The sequence below is a fragment of the Panthera pardus genome, unplaced genomic scaffold (genome assembly GCF_024362965.1).
Source record: "Panthera pardus isolate Hobbes unplaced genomic scaffold, ASM2436296v1 HiC_scaffold_11, whole genome shotgun sequence".
NCBI lineage: Eukaryota > Metazoa > Chordata > Mammalia > Carnivora > Felidae > Panthera > Panthera pardus.
In genome coordinates this window covers 104,487,101-104,507,803 of record NW_026526666.1, presented here as the reverse complement: position 1 = coordinate 104,507,803, position 20,703 = coordinate 104,487,101, and the positions used below count along the sequence as shown (strand labels likewise).

Here is a 20,703-nt window from a genome sequence, read left to right as displayed (position 1 = left end):
TCGACATTTGGAAACCTGCACTCAGGAGGGCGGGTGGTCGGACACCTGATGCTCAGGAGACAGGAGCCCAGTGACGGCCTTGAACCGTGAAAAACAGAAACAGACACGGGAAGTACGCGTGCCGCCCGGGTGCGCCTGGAGGAGGCGGCTCGGTCACGTGATTTGTGCGGGGTTTATTTCCAGCCTCTAACCGCCCCGCGTTGGAGAAGTCGCACGACCTCCGCGCCTCCCTTTCCTGGGGTGTAAGATGGGGTTAGTAGTTTTTCTCGTGGGGCTGATGTGAGGGCCTGGGACTAGGGCCTGTAAGACACTCAACACGGTCCCCGTGCAGAGAAAGCCGGGTGTCAGGCTGGAGCAGAAGGCGTCCCGGCCTGTGCGCTGCCTTGCGGCCACAGTTTCGCTTTCGAGCACGTTTCCGGGGTCTCGTCCTTGTGAAGCAGGGGTGGCTGGTAAACGTGAGGGAGCAGGAGGCGCAGAGGCGAGGGAGGAAGGGCGGCTGAGCAAACAGCCTCCAAGGTCCCCCCGCCCGACCGCAGAGAGGCGCGCCCTGTGTCTCCCCAGCAGAAGCGGGACCTTCCGCCTCAGGAATGAGTAAATGCCGACCCTGGGCCTTCTCCTGGAAGAGTGGGGGCCCCCCAGGCACCCGTGTCCTAAGGCCCCAGACCTCTGGACATGTTATTCACGCGGCCAAAGGGACAGTGACTCAGTCGGGGACCTGGAGGTGGTGATGACCCTGGAGCATCCAGCTAGGCCCATGGCACCACACAGGCCCCTATAACACGGAGGCTGGAGGGTCAGGGACAGAGGGGGCCGTGGCCGTGGAAGCAGAGGCTGCAGGCATGGGCTCTGAATCTGCAGGAAGGGGCCTCGAGCCGAGGGACATGAGCACCCTGGCCACTGGAAGAGGCCGGAAGTAGGAGGAAGCAGCCCTGCCACCGTCTTGATTTTAGGCCCACGAGACTCCCCACACTCCGGGCTCCGGGACCCTGAGAGAGTGCGCGTGCGGCCACGCAGACGGAGCCTCGGGTGGTGTCCTGCTCTCATCCTGCTCGAAAGACGCCCAGGCCCTGGGCCAAGGTTCACACCTGGACCTCGCGGATGAACATCGGGCCCCGGCCTAGGCAAGAGCGTCCCGGGAAGAGCTTTCCAAGAGGGTCTTGTGGTGGCAGGAAGTTGTGTAGGAATGCTTGTCCGGCTCCCCACTGAACACCCCAAGCTGGTGGCCATTCTCGCTGCCTCGACTGTGTCCAGAGGCCCGTCTGACACCATCACTCAGGGCCACCCACCCACCTTTGGTCTCAGACATGGACGTCGGGGGCTGTGGCAAGGTTCTGTGAGCCCTAAGTGTTCAGGGCTGTGTGTCCACCACCCAGCTCAGAAGGCAGGGCCCCAGCCTCCGGAGTCAGGCCGTCCGTCTCTCTACAGGGGATGGGCTGGGAAGGAGGGCGTGCCAGGAGGTCACCCCCACAGGAGCCCTGGTGATGAGATCTCAGGCCATGAGATCTCACGGGCCGGGGTTGGGGGGGACCCTCCCAGGGTCGCATGGCTTCAATGAGGGCCGCTTCCCAGACGTGCAGGTCACGGGACCTACCTGCTGTGGTCAACAGCCGGCCGTGGGCAGCCTGGCATTGCCCGCTGGCTGCTTTGCCTCTTTTCCAGGACCGGGGAACACCTCCCTCCCGCCACGGCCCACTGTCCCTGCGTGGCCACGATGCCTCACACCTGCAGGTGTGTGCACACGCACACAGGACTCCCGCAGCCCCATCCCAGGCCTGACACACGGGCTGCACACGGACGCGGGCTATTCTGCAGAAACGTGTCCGTGTTCAGCAGGAGTCGGGGAGCCCACAGCTGCAGGCCGACGCTTCCCCAGGAACAGTCAGGGAGCAGAGCCCCTCGCCCTGGGTGGCCGCCCCCCCCCCACCCCGCCCTCCCAGGGAGTCCAGGCGAGAGCACCCTGGCAGCGCCCCTCAGAAGTGTGTGCGTGCGTGTGTGCTGTGTCCCTGAAGGGCGAGGGCTTTGGCTCCCGGGTCGGCCGCCTCTTCAGTTTCCATCCGGCCCGGAGACCTTACCCTGCAGGGTACCCTGCCCCCCCACCGAGGGTTTCTCCCCAGACTCCACGGGGCCGCGGGGTCTGCTCCAGGAAACCACTGCAAACAACGTTCCCCCAACTTGTGTTACGTGAGACCGGATTGGTCTCCTGTTGCCGCTGTAACAAATTACCACAAATTTAGCGGCTTGGAGCCCCGTGGATTTGCTTTCCCACAGTTCCGGAGGTCAGAAGCCTGAAATCCATCTTTCTGGGCTAAAATCAAGGTGCAGGCGCAGGGTGCTCCTGGCGGTTCGAGGGGGAGAATGCACTGCTTGGCTTTTCCAGCTTCTAGAGGCGCCTGCACTTCCTGCCTCGTGGTCCCTTCCTCCCTCTGCAAAGCCAGCAGGTCAGCACCTGTGCACCCCCCTGACCTGCTGCCTCCCTCTAACCAGGACCCTGTGGTTATACCGGGTCCCCCCGCCCAGTACAAGATGCCTCCGCCCCTGGATATGTCCCTTAATCCTGTCTGCATGGTCCCTTCTCCCGTCAGGTGGCTTGAGCTTTCTGTGCTGCTGCCTGTGGTGGGGGAAGGAGGGGCAGTGAGTGGTGACACAGGTTAGGGTCCCAAATCTGGGCTTCCTCAGGGTCCTTCTGGCCAGTTGTTAAAAACATGTGCTTGGAGCGCTATCGACAATAGCCAGACTGTGGAAAGAGCCCAAATGTCCGTCGACTGATGAAGGGATAAAGAACATATGGTTTATGTATACAGCGGAATATCACTCGCGACCAAAAAGAATGACTTCTCGCCATTTGCAACAACGTGGATGGACCTAGAGTATATAATGCTAAGTGAAATAAGCCATCCAGAGAAAGGCAGATACCATATGTTTTCACTCCTATGTGGAATTTAAGAAACAAAACATGATCATAGGAGAAGGGAAGGAAAAGCAATATAAAAACAGATACAGAGCAAACCGTGAGAGACTCCTAAATACAGAGAACAAACCGAGGGTTGCTGGCGGGGTGTTGTGGGGGGATGGGCTAGACGGGTGATGGGCATTAAGGAGGACACTGGCTGAGATGAGCACTGGGTGTCATATGTAAGTGATGAGTCACTGAATTCTCCTGAAACCATTAATACCCTAGATGTTAGCTAACCTGGATTTAAATTAAAAACAGATAAATAAACAAATAACCCCCAAGATCTAGGTGCTAAGAAAAAAGAAAGAAAGAAGAAACAAAAACCACGTGCTTGGAAAATCAGAATGCGGTCTCGAGGCCGCGTATTACACTGAATTACCCGAATTTGCCGTGTGTGTGCGTGTACGTGTGCTCCCACACGTACCGGCAGCACAAGACAGGTGAATATCAACTTCCTGGTTGGACCTAACGTTGAAAAGGTGGGTCCGCTGCTTAGAATCACCCACTGACACGTCGCGGGTGGAATGTCATGTGTATGGAACTCGCTGTAGCTGGAGGGCAGCCTGCCGCGGAGGCCGGGGGTAGGTTCACGGGCTGGTTGCACTGTGCTCTCTGTTTCTGTGTGCGTGTGGGAATTTCTCTGATGAGGACTACAGGGGGACGTGCGGGTGTGGCTGACACAGCCCCACTCCGAGCCCAGCTTCCAGCTCTGCTTCCTGCGGCCAGGGGCCTGTCCCCAGGTCGCCGTGCGGAGGGCATGGTGCTGCCCGCCAGCCCCAGGGCTCCCAGCCACGCTCCGCCCCGGCGGCCCCAGGCTCCGGGCCGGCCACGCTGCTTCCTTGGTTCCAATGTCATTGCCTAGGCGACCGGGACGCTGCCTCCACCGCCTGCCTGCCCAGCCACGAGCTGCTTTGGGCCTCCCAGCCGCCTCCGCCTCCACACCGACCCCGACCCACCCTCGGGGCCCAGGCTCCGCCAAGGTAGGCTTGGGCTCAGCCTGGCTGCCTCTCTCAGGCCTGAGCGTGGGGTCCTGTCCTGGCCTCCCGGCCACACAGCAGCCACCTGCTGGGGGGGACAGAGCCCCCTCCCCGCTGCCTTCCACCTGGCACCCAGGAGTGGGGTGCCCTGGGGGCACAGAGGGCAGACAGGGAGGCCGTGTCCGTGGTTCCCCTGATGGGCAAGGAAGACCAGCCCCTTCTGGTGGCACTTTGCAGAGCCCTCTGCCCCTGGGGGGCCCTGAGTGACCCAAAGGGCCCCAGGTGGGGGTGGGGGGGCAGGCTGGGTGGGGGCAGAAGCAGCTTCCTTCCGGCTGCCTCCTCCCCTTGGCCTGCTGGGAACTCTCTCTCTCTCCACTTCCTGCCAAGGAGGCACGGCCTGCCCAGGCCAGGCATCACCCTCCTTAGCTTCTTGTGTGGCTCAGTCGTGGTCGATAGGTGTGGCCATCCCCGCTGCACAGGCCAGAAAACAGAGGCCCCACACGTGCAGGCTGAAGGCACTGAACCTGTAGCTGGTTGCAGCGCGTGAACCGGCGTGAACGGGCTTGGAAGGGGAGGCGGGACACATGTCCTCATCCCCCTGCCCCTCTGTCGGCACGGTCCGTTATGCCATGCGCTCCCAGCTGGTCTGGACCCCGCCAAGGCCTGCCTCGCCGACCGCCTGCCTCTGGGCTCGCCGGGCCCACGTGTGCCTGCCAGGATGACCTTCTCCTCGAACGTCCCGCTGCGTCCCCGCTAGAGCTGGGCCCTGAATCTTGCTCCCCGTAGTCCACAGGCTCAGGGCCCTTTGTGTGGCCTCCAGAGGGCCCCGTCCCTTTTCCGGCCCACCCTGCTATTCCTGCTGTCCCTGACCTAAAGGCTGCCAGGGCCTGTCCTTGGCCGAGCTCCACCCTGTCGGTGCCCGTTCTCCCCGGGCGCCCAAGTTCAGTGTCAGCTTGGGAGACCTGCAAATGACAACGGTCATCTGGGCCTTCGCGCACCCTTGTGCTGACGCTGGCCGTGATCCACACCCCTTCGCGGCGCCCTTTACACTAGGGGGTAAAAGCTGGTTTATTTGTCTGTCCCCCAATAGAGGGGACCTCCTGGAGAGCAGGGCTGCCTGGTGGGGACGAGAGTGGGCTCGGACCCGGTCTGCGCTTCCCAGCTGTGTGGCCCAGGGCAGGTGACCTACCCTCTCTGTGCTTCTGTGAGAGCATCTGGAGAGTAGGGGTGCAGCCTGCTTTCCTTGCTCCTGGGTGATTGAGGTCAATAAATACAGAACACCCAGGCTGGAGCTGGGACGGAGAAAGTACACAGTAGACACTGGGCATCGTCGTCAGAAAGATAACCCCCAGGCTGAGGGCGTGCGGGGCAGGGCGGAGCCCGTGGGGCAGAGACAGCTCTGTGGAACGCTGATGGATGTTTCTGGAGCGAGTGAGGGATGGCTGGCCGGCTTGGGGGAAGTCACGTGGGATGTGCAGGGGACCTCAGAGCAGGGAGGAACATACTGTGGGAGTCGGACTGAGTGTCGGCAAAGCAGCTGGTGTCAGTGACTTTGGGGGGGGGAACCCCAGGCAGTTAGTGCGTTTCCAGGCCCAGAGCAGGCGTCCAGAGCGCCGGAGGGTCTGCATGGGGGTTGGGGGACACACCTGAGGGGCATCTCCCTCTAGGAAAGTAGAGGTGTCTAGAGGAGGGTGGCTGGGAGGGATGATGGTTTGGGAACAACCATCCAGAGCACGGTTGAAGGAGCTCACGGGCTTGTCTGGGGAAGAGGAGATTCCAGAGGACAGAGCAGGCGCCTCCAATGATGCCACGCTGGCCTGTGGAAGTGTGACCCCTCGGGGTAGAAACAGGGCCTGGGAGGGGAGGGTTGGAGGAGACAGAGAGGTCAGGGGTGCCTGGCAGCCCCGTGGGTGAGAGGCAGTGTCTGGTCACTGGCACTGGGCTCCACGGCCACCCCCTCCTGGCGGTCCCCTAGGTGGAGGCTCTTCCAGAGAGCCAGGGACTCTGCCGGTCACCTGTGCAGACAGGGAGCAGCTGCCACCTCAGTGTGCCGAGCGAACGCTCCCGGGCTCTGGGGATGCAGCAGTGACCGAGCCCTGGGAGAGCTGACATCTAGAGGAGGAAGCAGGGGGCCCGTCCAAGCCGCTGGGGCATTCCAAAGCTTCCTCCTGTGATGGGACACGGGTCTGTCTCAGCCTGCAGGCGCCTCGTTCCTGGAGAGACCAGGATGCGGGGCGGGGGTTCTGCTAACGAGTCGGGGACGGGCCAGTGACCGTTGCTACCCCTGGGCCAAGGCCTGGCTTATGCCTCCACTGTCGCCTGCTCTGAGCGACCCCTGGCCGACTGCAACCCGCGGCTGTTTCTCGAGCTCCCGGTGTGTCTGGATCACCCTGCAGGCTTCTTCCCACACACTGCAGGAAACAGCGGCTCAGAATGGGCAATACACCTGTCCAGGGTCACACAGCTGCCAAACAGCAGAGGTGGGCTGGCCGGGCGTGGACGGAGCGGGAGACGGAGCAGGGGTGTGGGGCAGTGCCGAGCTGCAGAGCAGGAAACGACGGGACAGGAGCCGTGTGCCTCGGCAGGACCTGCAGGTGTTGGGGGGAAGGACTCCGGCAGATCTACAGAGGGCAGGGGGGCCCTCGCCGCGGGTGGGGGCTTCGGGGTGGCGGGCAAAGAAAGGGCTGGGCAAGGGGCTTTCCAGGCAGGATGCTTGGTGTGCAGGTGGGGTTGCAGGCTGAGGAGGGTCGGGCCAGGTTGAGGGCAGGGGTCATGAGCAAGGTTGCTGGAGCCAGACTTCTGGGTAGGGCTCTCGTCCCCAACTAGCTGTGTGCCCTTGGACGGGTGCCCTCGCCTCTCTGTGTGTGTTCCCACATTGATAGTAAAATGAGCCGCAGATCTGCTGGTCTCAGCCCCCCCCTCGGGGATGCCGTGCTGGTTCGTGAGGCTTGGGTGTTTCCGGTTTAGTTCCTGTTCCAGGAGCTGGTCTGCGACAGCCCTTTCCCACGGGGCTGCTGGGGCATCGCCGATCAGCCGAGCCCTTCTCCCAGCCGAGGCCTGAACTCAGCCCCAGGAAGCTTGTGTTACCATTGTTTCCTTCTAGAAGTGCACAAAGCCCACGTGGTCAGAGGCCCTGTCTTACGTGGGTGCAAAGCCAAGCCTAGACTCAAAGCAAAACTCCTGGCCACCTGACTCACAGTTCTCCGGGTGGGCCCAGGTGCCGGGGGAAGGAGGCCGTGGGCCACGACGGAGGCCGGTGGCCGGGGTAAGAGGCTGGCAGATGAGAAGGGGCAGGGCCGGGCAGGGGGGGGCTCCTGGGGTGGCTCCAGAGTCTCCCCCCACCCCCTTCGAGTGGGCCCCAGCCCAGGAGGGAGAGAGGGCAGCTTAATCGGGTACCTCCAGCTGTTTTCATATTTCACAAGTGCACCCTGGCCCAGGGTGGGGAAGCTAAATTTGTCCCTCCTTCCCAGGGCTTGGTCTCCCCCCAGCGTGGGCAGAGGGGCGGCAGGGAGTGGTCTCCGGGGGACATGAGGCCCCTAGTCATGCCCCCCTCCCTGGGCCCCGCGGGACCCCGTCTCTCCGGGGTGAGGATCTGGCCGGCCCTGTCCTGACCCAGCCTATCCTACCCTGCGTGGCAAGGTCAGCCCAGCTCTCCTGTGGCCACGTGGCCCGGGCCACAGGCAGGGGAGGGGGGCGAAGGTGGCTGCTGCCACTGCCCCCGGCTCCCTGAGGAGGGAGGCACTCCAGCCGGGTCCTCCAGCCAGGCCGCCCCCCACGAGGCCAGGGCCACCCCTGTTGCAGTGGGCGGCAGGAGCGACAGAGGCCTCTCGGCCCCAAGCGCCCTGAATGCCCCGAGCGTCCTGCTGGAATTCAGCGGGGCCGCCACCCAGGGAAGGGCGCCATTTCCCAGAGGGGTGGCCTGCCCGCTCCGTCCTCCCCTGACAGCTGCCTGAGCCCTCCACCCAGGTAGGGGGACTTCCGGGTGCCAGAACGTTCTCAGTGCCCTTGAATTGGGGCCACAGGGGTGACTAGAAGGGGTCCAGCCCAGGATGGCCCGGGTCCCCTCCTGCGATGGTCAGTCTGCTGCGTCAGTGTTTACTGGTGGGGGAAGGGGCCTCGTCACAGCCGTTGTGACAGAGCGGAGGATCCGAGTGTTTGTGAGTGGGGGTCAGGATGGAGCTCTTGGGCCTCGTTTCTTAGAACTGAAGGAAGTTGCCCCTCCTGGTGTGTGGGCACCCAGATGGCTGGGGGTGGGGGGTGCGAGCCCCGCGTCGGCCCTGTCTCGGGGCTCTATAGGCGTCTGGGACTGCCGTTCCCACGCGTGGGGTGCCTCTGTTTGCGGGGGCCTCGCAGGGGCCCCAGTTTTTCAGATGTGGCGTTGGAGCCCGGGGCAGGCAGCAGGGACAGGCAAGCAACCCTCCCTGGCTAGCAAGGCTGTCCTGTGGCCACACGGCCGAGGGGTGCTCCCCACCTGCCAGTGACGGGGCAGAATGAGGGGCATCCTGGCTAGGAGTCAGGGAGGACAGATGCTTCCTAAGGAGGCTGGGGTCTGGCCTGGCCTGGGAGGATACAGGTGGGGTGGGGGCCACGTGGGGACAGGATGGGGTCATAGATGGGCCACATGCAGATAGGGTGGGGGCCATAGAGGGGATCCGTGGGGACGGGGGGGGGCCGTGGAGGAGACATGTGGGGATGGGGTGGGGGCCGTGGAGGGGACCCGTGGAGACGGGGTGGGGTCACAGAGGGGCCACGTGGGGACGGGGTGGGGCCGTGGAGGGGACATGTGGAGATGGGGTGGGGTCACAGAGGGGCCACGTGGGGACGGGGTGGGGGCCGTGGAGGGGACATGTGGGGACAGAGTGAGGTATAGTGAGAGGACATGAGGGGACAAAGCACGGAGGCAAGGGGGCAGGGGACACAGGAACATGGCAGGGAGCAGGGGAGACATATGGGGACAGGGTGGGGGCAAGGAGGGGACATGTGGGGACAGGTAGGGACAGAGAGGGGACAGGGTGCCAGGCAGGGAGGGGATGCGTGGGGACTGGGTGTGACAGGTGATGTGAACGCCCAGAGGCCCTGTCCAGGGCGTGGCCAGAAGCACCTAGAAGCAGTGGTGTGGCCGTGTCTCCCCTGCGCACTGACCTCCGGGCCTGTGGGTTCTCCGCTGTGAGGGGCTGCGTGTTCTGTAGGGTGTTGGGAAGCACCCCTGCCCCCACTCCCAGAAGTGACTAAAAATGAAAATATCAGTAGATGCCAGGTCTCCCTGGTGAGAAAACCCGTGAGTCACATCGAGAGGCTGAAAGCGGGGAGGGTGGCGCCCCCGCTCGAGTGAGCTGGGGTCGAGGGCCCACCCCGCACGCCCTGCACCCAAAACCTGGATCCACCCGCGTGGCCCCTGGATCCTCGAGGGCGCGGGCATTTCCGTCCAGGGCGGCTGGCTCCGTGCGAGACGCTGCGTCGACACTTTACGACTCCGTTACTGCCCGAGAGCGTTTCTCACACCCCCCCGTACACATGTGGTTTTTAAGATGATTTGCAGCGTTTGCGAAAGCAATTTCCATTAGGTCCGAGAGCCACGTTTCCATGGTGAACGTGGTCCCAAATTTAAGGCGCGGGCCTTCGGGGGTCACCGGGGACCCTTTGCAGGGAGAGGTTTCAGAGTCGATTTCTTTCTCTCACCTCTGCTGTCCGTGGCCGAAATGCTGCCGTGGGGATAGGGAAGACCGTGCCCCTGCCCCTGCCCCTGTCCCGTGGAGAGAGGAGCGGGGCCCACGGGGTCCTGGGAGGACGCCCGGGGAGGGGCCTGCGTGTCTGCAGCCCCGATCCTCGCCCGACATCACCATATCCTCACACCCTGGCAGGCGCCCCGGCGCCGACAGGGACCCGTCTGCAGCTCCGTGGGCTCATGGTCCAGGGGGGGCCTGGGGTCAGGGCCACCAGCTCTGGGGAGTTTCCCAGGGAGATTGGAAATCGCGGAGCACCGTGGCTTCCTGGCTCCAGCCCCACGCGTCCGCTGAGCAGGGCAGGGCAGGCTTCCGGACCTTCCTTTTGCCGGTGAAACACCTGAGCAGAATTCACCGGTGGAGGCCAATGGCCGTCCTCGGGGCGGACGCTGAAGGGCCTTCGGGACTGGGGGATGCTTTCCCCGCGAGGGTCCGTCTCAGAGGCGTGGTGAACCCCGGGATGCAGGGTTCTGAGCCCCTCCGCGGGAGCCCCTTGGAAGAGGCTCAGTCTGTGCGTCTGTCTGCCATGGACACGCGGTGGGCGGAGTCCCACGACGCGTGGTTCTTGGCGTCGGCCTCTCTCACTCAACACGACGTTCTCGTGGCTCGTGGCCGCTGCGGCGGGTGTCCACGCTTCCTTGTGCGGAGTAATACCCCGCTGTGTGGATGGACCGTGTCTATCCATTCATCTGTCCTGCACACTTGAGCCGCTGGCATCTTTTGGCTCCTGGGGTCCGTGCGGCCGTGAACGGGGGCCTGCAGGGTCTTCCTGACCGTTTGCTGGGTGCCGTCAGCCAGTGGTTTCCATCTCTGGGCTTGGACGGTCCATCTGCAAAACGAACAGAGTGGGACCCACCAGAGTGGGTGAGTCGAGCCTCGTGTCGGCACATACTACCCACACCGAGAGGCCGCTCCGGCCGGTCCCCGCTCCCCGTGGCGAGTGGGTGAGGCGGGTTTCTGCCCGGCCTCGGCTGGGCGGCCGGCTCCGCAGCCAGGCAGCTGGCGCTGTTCTGCCTCCTACCAAACCCGCCCCATCCCGACCTCACCTCCGCTGGGCTTTGGGCAGCTCAGCTCAGGGTGGGAGTGACCTCCCCAGAATAGGAGGCATGCAAGTCAGCACTCCCCAGCCTTGCTAGACCCCTTGTGGGGAGAGCGTGTGCCGGAGGCGTGCATGCCGTCGGGGGTGACTAACTTAATCTTGAACTCTGAGGGGACCGCTCCGTCGTCCTCGTGCGTAGGGCTGTGCTGTATCACCTCAGCAGGTCACTGAATTTCTCTGAGCCCGTGGGAGAGTTGGTTTGGAGCCCGTGCTTTCTAAGCTGCCTGCCGCGGGCCATCCTGTTTGGCCTTCGCCCGGGGCCTCCTTTCGCCAGGGCCCGGCCCCCGAGGTGGCCCCGCTGGCTCGTGCAAATGCTCCAGAGACCAGCGGCCCGGCACGTGGCGGCCCCGGGAGAGGGCCACAGACCTCCACCAGCGCCCGCCTACCTGGGGACATGGTGACAGATTGCGGGTGTGCCCTCCCTCCCCCAAAGGCTCTGGGCAGGTCTGGGCCTGCCCGCTTGGTCACTGCCAGGCAGACGGTGGCCAGGCTGATTCTCACGGCCCTCTGCCAAGGACCCGGAGGCAGGCCCGGGGAGGCACCACCTTGGCCCGGGTGGGGCAGCGGGCAGGGTGGGCTTTGGTGTCCCTGCCCCTCACCGCAGGGGGACGGGGGACAGGGGCCCCAGCTGTGCCGGGCCTGGGCAAGGCCATGGCGGGGTGGGGGCTGGGTGTGGATGCTCTCAGGAGAGGAAGCTCTGGGGACAAAGGCCGGTGTGGCCGGGCATCTCCTGTGACGGGAGAGCACCATGCGGTGGTCCTGCCGCTGTGACAGCTTCACAGCCATGGCTTTGGGCTGCCTCCTGGGGTCCGAGTTGCTTTTGTGTCCAGGCGGGGGCGGGGGGGGGGGGGGGAGGACCCTGTCTCAGAGGCGGACGGCTGTCTCAACGTGCTGCAGCCTCGGGGCATAGCAGGACTCAAGCCCGGGGCTCTGCTCCAGCCTCTGGGCGTGCCCGGCACATGCCCTTCCCGAGAGGGAGTGGCCTGGGATCTGAGCCGTCCTTGTGTCCCGGGGCATCGGGATCCCCCAAACCCGGCTTGAGCCCCGAAGGCCAAACCCGGAGACACAGCTCAGAGCAATGGTGACCACACCCGTCGGGGCCTTATTGCGGTCCAGGCACAGCCCACTGTATGCAGCACCTGTGTGTTCCCCAGCTCCCACGGGGCCCTGCGGCAGCCTCCCGAGAGGGTGCCGTGGTCACCCCCACCCCGTAGGTGGCAGCTCTGAGAAGCCCCTGCCGTGCCAGGCACCGCCCGCCCCCCCAACCTGGGTCTGGAGTCAGGCCCGCCCGTCTGCAAGGCCGGACCCAGGCCCGGAAAGCGGAGGACGGACGGGGGGGTGCGAAGGGGTGCCCTGCCTTCAGCGGCGTCTGCATCGGTGTCACGGGCCCTGCCCAGACCCCACGGATGCTGAAGGAGGGCGGGGGCCGGCCTTCCCAAGCACCCACTGTCCTTCCCTCCTCGCAGAGCCAGCTGCCCTCCGGGCCGGGTGCGGGGAAGATGTCCCAGCCCACCGCCGCCGCCGATGAGGGGGCCACGTTCGAGCACCTGTGGAGATCCCTGTGAGTACCTCCTCCAGCCGCCCAGGGCCGGACTCGGGCAGGGCGAGGCTCGGGGGGCTTTCTCCTGGGGGTGCGGCATCCAAAGTCTGGGCTCTTTCCTCCAGCCAGCACTCCTGGGCCAGGAGGGGTCCAGGGGACAGAGCTCACGTGTGGCCACGCACCCCGGGCACAGACACTAGCCCTGGCGAGGCCGGCAGAGGAGGGAGGGGGAGCGGAGGAGACAGGCGATGGGGTGAAGGGCTCCTGCGGGCAGGACAGGTGTAGGCCTAGCCCACGAGCTCGGGGCCTGGGTGCCCCGGGGCTGACGGCTCTGTTCCCCTCTTCCCAGGGAACCAGACAGCACCTACTTTGACCTTCCCCAGCCAAGCCAGGGAAATAACGCGGTGGTGAGCGGCTCAGGGGCCAGCATGGATGTCTTGCACTTGCAGGACATGACCACGCCCGTCATGGTGAGTGGGGAGGCTGTCTGCGGGGGGGGGGTCTCAGGACGGGGTCGGTAAGTATGGACTGTTCTGTCTGGGGAGCTTGCAGAACCGGGACACTGGTGCTCAGGAGTACAGCTTCCTCGGTAGGCTTGTGAGGACATTTCAGTGTCAAAATAGAAAACGTATCAGCTCATGAGACTGTTAATCCACGGGCAGGAATGGATTCAGGCATGGCTGGATCCAGGCGTAGGAATGGCTGGATTTAGGTGTTGCAACAGCCTCTGCGTCTCCTGCCCTGCTCTCTCCATGATGGTGCCAGGCTCCAGCAGCACCTCCACCCCCGCTCTGCCACCGAGGCCCGGACACCCTGCTGCGGTGTCTCGGGTCCTACCGCTCTCGCGTTCCTCTTGGCAAGAAGGCAGGGCTGTGCTAACTGGGTGGCGGCCACGTCCCTGCTTCTTTCTCTGGCCACCCGCTGCAAGGCACTGGTGCGCCAGAAGGAGGTTGCAGAATGCTAGAAGGGGGTGTGAGGACCCCTGGCCCCCGGGGAGATCTAGTGACGCCTGCTGTCCCCACCACATGCCTGGTGGTTGCCAGCCCTCCCCAGGTTGCTACATACCCCCGGACGGCAGCGGCGCTGGTCCCTGGCCTCTCTGTGGCCAAGTGTCTGTCTCAGGGCACCAGCACCAGGCTGAGAAACTGGGCCCAGGAAGGAGGCGGTGCTGGGAGCTCTAGAGGCCAGGAGGGCCTGGCCCCCATGCCCTAAAGCCCCTGTCCAGAAGTTGGAGCCCCTCACCCCAACACACACCCGTCTGAGGCACCTTGAGCATCCGGCAGACAGCGAGGGCCGTGTGGGCTCCAGTGAGCGTGTGAACGAGCCACGGCGAGGCTGGGGTGGGGACAGGGGGCAGGAGGGTCCCCTGTGTCCTCTGTCGTGTCCGTCGAAGCCACTGGGCTGGCCCACATGCAACTTGGGCCGTTGCAGCCGGGGGGTCGGGGTACGGCAGGCAGGGGGCCCCCGTGACATCCGTTCCCCTGAGGAACCTTTCACGCTGGATCTGAGAAAGCTGACTGTCCGGCCTGGCCTCCTGCTCGGGGACGCCATCACAGTGAAGGCAGCCCGCCTGCCTTCCACACCTGTTTGTTCCCATTTTACAGGCGGGGAAACCGAGGCAGGTGCTGGCAAAGGGTGGGCCTCGATGGGCTGGGGCAGAGTCATCCTGGACCAGGACGCAAAAGTGCAAGCTCTGTCCTGTCCCCCCAGAACCTTCCCTGTTCTACCAGCTGCTCCCCAAGGGCCAAGGGTCCTGACCCCTCGCCTCCCAGGACCCCCTCCTGGACCTCAGTGTCCTCCCCAGCATCTCAGTAGGGCTGCCGTCGGCTGGCTGCGTCTGGGGCACTCACCTGGGGGAGGCCCACAGGCATCTCCCCACGAGCCGGTGCTGCGGCTAGACCGGCCCTTCTTTGTTTGACAACAGCAGGACCCGTGTCATTGCTCTCAGGGCTGGAGGGTTCGAGGTGGGCCCGGGCCACGCAGCCAGGTGGCAGGTAGAGAGAGAAAGAGACAGTGCAGACTGGAGGTTCTGCCTTTATGGGGGTGGGGGTGCGGGCCTGGGTTTCATGGGCTCACTCTTTACTGGTGAATTTAAAATACAAAAGCAGATTTAAAGCTCAGGAAGGGGAAAGCAGGGTCACCCGATGGTCAGTTTCTAGATCACTCAGGGCTTTCTCAAAGGGGAGCTGCGTCGCAGGGGTGGCCTGGCCCTTCCTTGAGCTGGGCGGCCGGCCGCACGTTTATTCCAGGTGGCCGTCTGCTGAGTGGCCACCTCGAGATCAAAAGCAGAACATCAGGCACTTCTGTCACAATAAAAAAAGCTGACTGCCGGCGCTGGCTATGTCCACTGTGTGGAGGGGCAGGGGCTCTAGGGACAGAGGACCCTTGAAGAGTGTCCTAAGGGTTCTGTCTCCTGAGTTTGGGAAGTGGCCCAGCCTTGCCCTCGAGGGCAGAGGAGCCTGGAGACCCCAGCAGCATCAGGAGCGGGGGTAGGGGTGGGGTCTGCTCCCCAACGGGCAGAGGCAGCAGCTCTGGGTTCCTGAGGGGTGGGGCGTGCTCCCCCAGTCCCCCCGGGAGCATGCCAGGTACTGAGCACGTCTGGGCTGGGAATGGAGGGCACATGCCTCCCACCAGCCGCGGGGGAGAGAGAGAGTGGCCTCCCAACCCTGCAAAGGGCAAGAGGCCTGAACCAGCCAGGGAGGGACACACCTCTTAGTAAAAGGCTGGGACTCCCTGACCGCCTGGTCAGCCTCGGCCTCGTCCTGAGCCCTGCCTGGACCAGTGGGAACAGCGACTGGTCTGGGGCGGGCGCCATGCAGAGAGCTTGCCTTAGCCCCCCTTCACCCTCTCGTGGCCGACGCAGCCGGATGCACAGACGGAGGCAGCCCGGCAGCCAGGGCAGAGCCGGCTGCCTGGCCGCCTCGCCGAAGGGCCCCCCCGCTCCCCGCCCCGTGTGGCCAGGGCCCTGGAGCAGGTGCAGGAGGGAGCCCCCGGAGGACGCTCCACAGCGGCGGTGTTGAGTCCAGCCTGGGGACCAGGAGGGCGCGGCTCTCTCCCCACCCAGCCGCTCAGGGGGAGGCGGGGTAGCCCCAGCCTGGTGACCTTAGACAAGAGGCTTCCCAGGCCGGGCCTTGGAACCAGTGACCCCGGCTGGCCAGCGCTGCAGTTGTGACTCAGCATGAGGCGGGTGTAAAGGCTCACGCGCACAGTGCCCCCCACCGCTCCTGGGCAGGCGGCCTCAGTCATGGGGCTGGTCCGGCAACAAGGCAGAGCCTAGATGGGTGCAGTCCTTGAGTGGGGACATTGTTCCTCCAGGGTGGCGCTTTCCACCGTCTGGGGCCTTCTTCCCGCGGGACGGGCCGGTTCCTGAGCGGCATCCCCTCCACGGTCAGAAGAGAGGCCACTGCAGGCCCACGGGATGCCCTTACCCAGAGCTTCAGTGGCCAGTGGGGACAGGCAGAGTGGATGGGGGCCCGCCTGAAGAGCCACTCTGTCCCGGGTTCAAGTTCCCCATGACTCTGAGCCTCAGTGTCCCTGCCTGGACCCAGCAGGAGCTCCGCCCAGCCCTGCGGGAAGGACGGCTTCTTGTCCTTGGACCTCCCTCCTGCCACACGGGTCCGGCAGTCGAGAGGACAGGGCCCCAACAGGCGGGCCTTGGAGGAGTCCTGAGCACAGATTCTTGGGGGGACAGTGAGCTCCCGAAGTCCCCACCACACCACATGCTGAGGTGACACAGAGGGAGGCCACCGTGGGCATGGGGAGCTCTGGGACGCATCCCATCCCTACCCCTTTTCTGCCAGGGGACGCACACGGGGCCTCAGTTTCCTTGTCTGTACATAGAGCTGGGGCGGCAATGTCGAGGGTGGTGCGGGGCCTCAGGCGGCGTGTGACACAGCTAGGTGTGGGGTGGGGGCGGCAGGGGAAGTGCCCCGTGTCCAAGAGCTCTGTTCCCCCCCCCCCCAGGGAGGACCCGACGCCCCTTGCCCAGGGGTCCCTGCGGGGGGAAGCCCTTGCCCTGGGTGGTGGCCTCGGGTTCTGGCCACGTCCGCCTGCCGCACACGGCTTGCTCCCTGCCACAAGGAGCTGTAAGCTAGGCCTCCCGCATCCTGCAAGGGGAGAACGGAGAAAAGCCTATCGGATCCCTGGCGTCCCAGGGGCTCAGGAGGGCGGTGGGCTGGCATGGTGAGGGGGGCGGCCTTGTGAGGTCTGTACTGGCCCTGGAGGCCCCCCCCACGGTCTAGGGGGGGCGCAGACAGGATGAAGTCCTTCATTGTGAGCACTCTGGGTGTCCCAGGCAGGCAGTGGGAATCCTGACTCCCGCTGGACAGTGCTGGGCCTGTGTGTCTCCTCTGAGTCTGTGTCCCCGGGGACAAAATGAAAACCAGACTCTGGGGGGGGGGGAGGGGCAACTTCTCAGCTCCGATGATGCATGAAAGGGGGAGATGGCATGTGGCCAGCCTAGGCCGGAGGGCTTGCCTCCCTCCACCCCCTCCCAGCATCTCGTCCGGCAGAGTCCCCTCCCCCCTGCACCCCTTCCCGCCTCTCCTGGCGCCTCTTCTCTGGTGACAGCTGTTGTGGGCAGGTGGGCCACAGGGGTAAGGGCTGTGGCTGGCAGGGGCGGCTGATCCATGCTGGGGCCCCACCCCCACCTGCTGCACAGCCAGGCGGATATGCCCAGGGCTCGAGACCCCAGCAGTGACCCGGGGCAGGCCTTCCTGGCCTGGGGGTGCATTTCTCCCCAGGTGGGGAAGGGAGGGCACAGCCCAGCGTGTCCTCCCGGGAGGTGTTCCCAGGAAGCCGAGCTAGCCCACAGAAGGGGGCAGGTGCGCAGACGGAGGGGAAGGACGCCCCCTCCTCAAAGGGTCTGCAGCTCGAGGTCAGCTCCAGGACCCCCAGCCCACCTGCCCTCCGTAGTGAGCCCCGAGCAGCCCTTCCTTCCACAGGCTGTGGGGGGACTCCTCTGGGGTGCGTGGAGCTGAGTCCCAGCCAGCCGCCGGGTCATGGAGCCAGCTCCGTGGCATCCTCCGTGGCATCCTCCGTGGGGTAAGCAGAGCCATCCTCCCGTGGGTGCTCAGGAAGGAGTATGAGGAGTGTGGCCCTGAGCTGGCACGTCGCTGGTGCCCTTCCTGCGCCCGTGGGAGGGGGAAGAAATATCCCACCCCCCTCTGCTGCCACGAGCCTGCGGAAGTGGTCGGTGGGGTGGAACCTCCAGTGAGTTAGAATCAGGACAGCAGGTGCCAAGGCCCAGTGGGGCTGCCTGGGAGGCCACCCGGAGGAAGCAACTGAGGACCAAGCGAGGAGGGGGCCCAGTTCTGAGGACAGAGTCCCCCAGTGCCCTGTCCCCGCCCCCTGGGTGGCCAAGACTTAGGACACGTGTGCAGGAAGTGGGTGCTGCTCGGGAAAGACGCTGGAGTCAGGCACGTCTGCATATGGTGTCTTGCCCCTAGTCGCTCTAGGACCCCAGCCTGGCCCAGCTCACGGTGCGGGGGACAGTGCTGGTCCTCAGGCCCCGGGTGCCCAGAGCCTCCTCTGTGCCGCCCCTGCGGCCTGGGTGGGGCACGGACCCTCTGCCTCTGCTTCCGTCAGGGGTCGAGAGAAGACGCCTTCCCGACCTGATGCCCTCCCTCTGGAGAGCATGCTGTCCGGGGCTTACGTGTGGCTGGCTTCCCCTGGGCCCAGCCTGTGTTCCCCGGGCCATCCCAGTGGCCCGAGCGGCCCCACCCTCACCACACACTTGGTGGCCTAAAACAGCACTCGTGTGTTTCCTCATAGTGTCCGTGGGTCAGGAGTCCTGCAGGTCTCCCCTGGGTCCCCTGCTCAGGGTGTCAGCCAGGCGTGCAGTCTTGTCTGGCCCGGGGACCCCTTCCGCCCCCTGGCTGTTGGCAGAGTTCAGTCCCTTGTGGCTGTCAGACTGGGGCCCCTGCCTCCTTGCTGGCTGTTCCGAGGGCCACTTTTCTCAGCTCCTGGGGGCTGCCTGCCATCTCCTGCCACGTGGTGCCTCCACAGCCTGGCGGTGTGCTCCTAAGGCCATTTCGAGGACGTCTCCCTGACCTCTTTGAAGGGCTCGCCTGATTAGGCCTGGCCCACCTGTATACTCTCCCTTCTGATCAGCTCAGAGTTGACTGGGTTTGGAACCTAATCACAGGGGCTGTCATCACATCTACGGTGCCTCCTGAGGACAGGGGGCATTCAGGGCACAGACCTGGAGTGGGAATCTTGGGGCCACCTGAAGATTGAGTTCCCACACGTGGGTCCCCTGTGTGCCAACCTGTGCCCATTCCTGGGGTCTCTCACCTCAAATTCTTCTTTCCTCTCCTCTCCCCTTTGGGCTTTTACAAACCCAGCATGATTAAAAAGGCAGCTGACCTCCCCCAAGCCAGCTGCCCTGCATGGAGTCCCAGCTGGAGGTGTTGCCCTCAAGGGGGGTCGCGGGGGACACCAGCTGTGAGAGGTTGGGGTTTGAACCCTCCTCTTCTTCCCCTACCTGGCTCTGTGTCCCTCCATTCCGTCCTCCTGCCCAGCCCACCAGGCGCCTCCACCTCCAGCCTCCCTCCCTGAAGAACGGGCCCCCCAAGGGCAGCGGGCTCCCCACCCCAGGCCTTGCCATCTTCCAGCCAGAGCTCCCAACCTGGGCCCCCTGCTTTCCTCCCTTGTCTCATTGTGAGCCCTGGGAGCTGACAGCCACGGGCCACGGGAGTGAGTGAGTGAGTCCGGCCAGCCTGCAGAGCAGTGTCTCTGCTGCAGCCCCCAGGGCCCCCCCATGGGCTCTGCCTCCCCATCTGCCGGAGGAGCCTGGGGGCTGGGCTGGGCCTTGGGTGGAGTCTGCCTCTGCCCTGAGCCCCCCAGGAGGCTGGGAATGGCTGTGGACGCGACAAGAATGGGCTGGCAGACAAGGGTCTCGAGGATGTCTTTCCAGCACCTCAGTGGTCTTGGGGGGTGGGCGGAGCTTGGAAACTTGAGGGTGGCCTGTCCAGTTTCACATGATTTATATGTAACTGTATAACTGATGTCCTGCCTGCTTCTAGGGAGGGCTCCGGCCTCTACCCCAAAGGCAACGTTGAGCCACAGATGGTTACATTGGGTTGGAGGTTCAGACTCCAGAAAGGGGGTAGTGGCGGCCCCCTCGGAGCCCCCGGCTAGGCGGGCCACCGTTATGTGGCGCCTGGAGGCCAGCACGCGGTCCCCCTCCTGGGCCACATCCCTGTTTCCAGGGGCTCGGCACCGGTGGGGACAAGGCCAGCGTCAGCCCGGGCAGGGCTGGGGCATCGGGACTCTGGTCCTCCGGCTCGATCCTCTGCTTTGGACCGCGCCTAGGCTGCTCGCTCTTGTAGCAAGGCTCCCTGCGGGTACCGGGGGGAGCAGTCTCCTGGGGTGCCTCTCCTCTCTGTTCAGCCCTGCGGGGTGGCCCCGGTGGACCACACGCTCCTGAGGCAGGAGGATTTGCTCCGCCCAGGATGCCAGGGCTACAGCACCACGTCTTGGCTCTGGGGTGGCTTGGCCCCACCAATCTGGGTCTCAAGGGCCCGGGCTGGCCCCGTCGCGCTCAGGGGTGCAGGCCTGTGGCCCCCGAGCCTCCCGGGGGCGGTGTCCTGGGGGGAGCCGGCTGTGGCTTAATTGCGGAGCCGGCCGGTGGCCCGGCGTGCCGCCCCTCCCTGCGCGCCTCCATGGTGCGGTCCAGCACAGCAGTGGGCAAGCTGAGGCCTGCCTGGACTTTGATGAATAGGCATGAGGAATAAGGGGTGGGCCACCGGTTTTGTTGTTAGACGCAGCCGGTTGACAGAACTGGGAGATGAGGAGAAGGAAAATGCCCGCAGATAGCCCACATGTCCCGGGGCATCCTTCGCCCCCCTAGCCACGGCGTCCCTCCGCCTGGGCCCACCCCGCCGGGCGGCCACCACTCTCCGCCTCGCCCCCCGGCCACCCAGACCCATGCCTCGTCCCGCGGCACGCCAGCTCCCCGGCGTGTGCGGACCCCCGCGTGCCCACCATGCTGTATGTCAGTGACCCCGCGCAGCATTTTGCCACGGTAGGTGTGCCGCATCTCTCCGGAACCGTATCTCCATCCTCCTGGGGGAGCCTTGGTGGGGCTTTTGCCGTGATGGGGCTTAGGAAGTGCGTTCTCTCGTCTGTGTCCTGCTCAGGCATCCGGTGCTGGCTGGGTGCCGCGATCCAGGGTAAGCTGAGGCAGGCAGGATGCACCGAGGGGCTGGGGCAGGTCCTGGGCAGAGAGGCAGATGCCTGCCCATCCTGGAGAAGTTTTGGGACCAGTGCCCACTGGCCGGACAGGACCAACAGCCAGGGAGAGGAGGGCGGGTCATGTCTGGTCGGGGCTAGGCAGTTGCCTTGAGTTGTGGGGCTTTCCGCTGCTTCCCGGCTTTGGGCTGGCGGCTCGGTCCTGCCCGCACCTGCTC

General features: G+C 64.9%; 1 protein-coding gene across 5 annotated transcripts in view; it reads left to right on the top strand.

Annotated features, from left to right (window-relative positions):
- The window catches only part of TP73 (tumor protein p73), a 61,136-nt gene that overhangs the window by 7,313 nt on the left and 33,120 nt on the right, over window positions 1-20,703 (top strand). Inside the window, exons 1-3 of one of the 5 annotated variants that reach the window (XM_019461179.2) lie at window positions 3,694-3,933; window positions 12,219-12,313; window positions 12,642-12,762. In XM_019461179.2, coding sequence (XP_019316724.2) covers window positions 3,802-3,933; window positions 12,219-12,313; window positions 12,642-12,762 — 348 coding nt within the window. In that variant the 5' untranslated portion in view covers window positions 3,694-3,801. Of the gene's footprint in view, window positions 1-3,693; window positions 3,934-7,101; window positions 7,196-7,748; window positions 7,897-12,218; window positions 12,314-12,641; window positions 12,763-20,079; window positions 20,319-20,703 lie in introns of those variants that run through there. The other 4 variants (XM_019461180.2, XM_019461181.2, XM_019461184.2 and 1 more) reach the window with 4 other exon arrangements.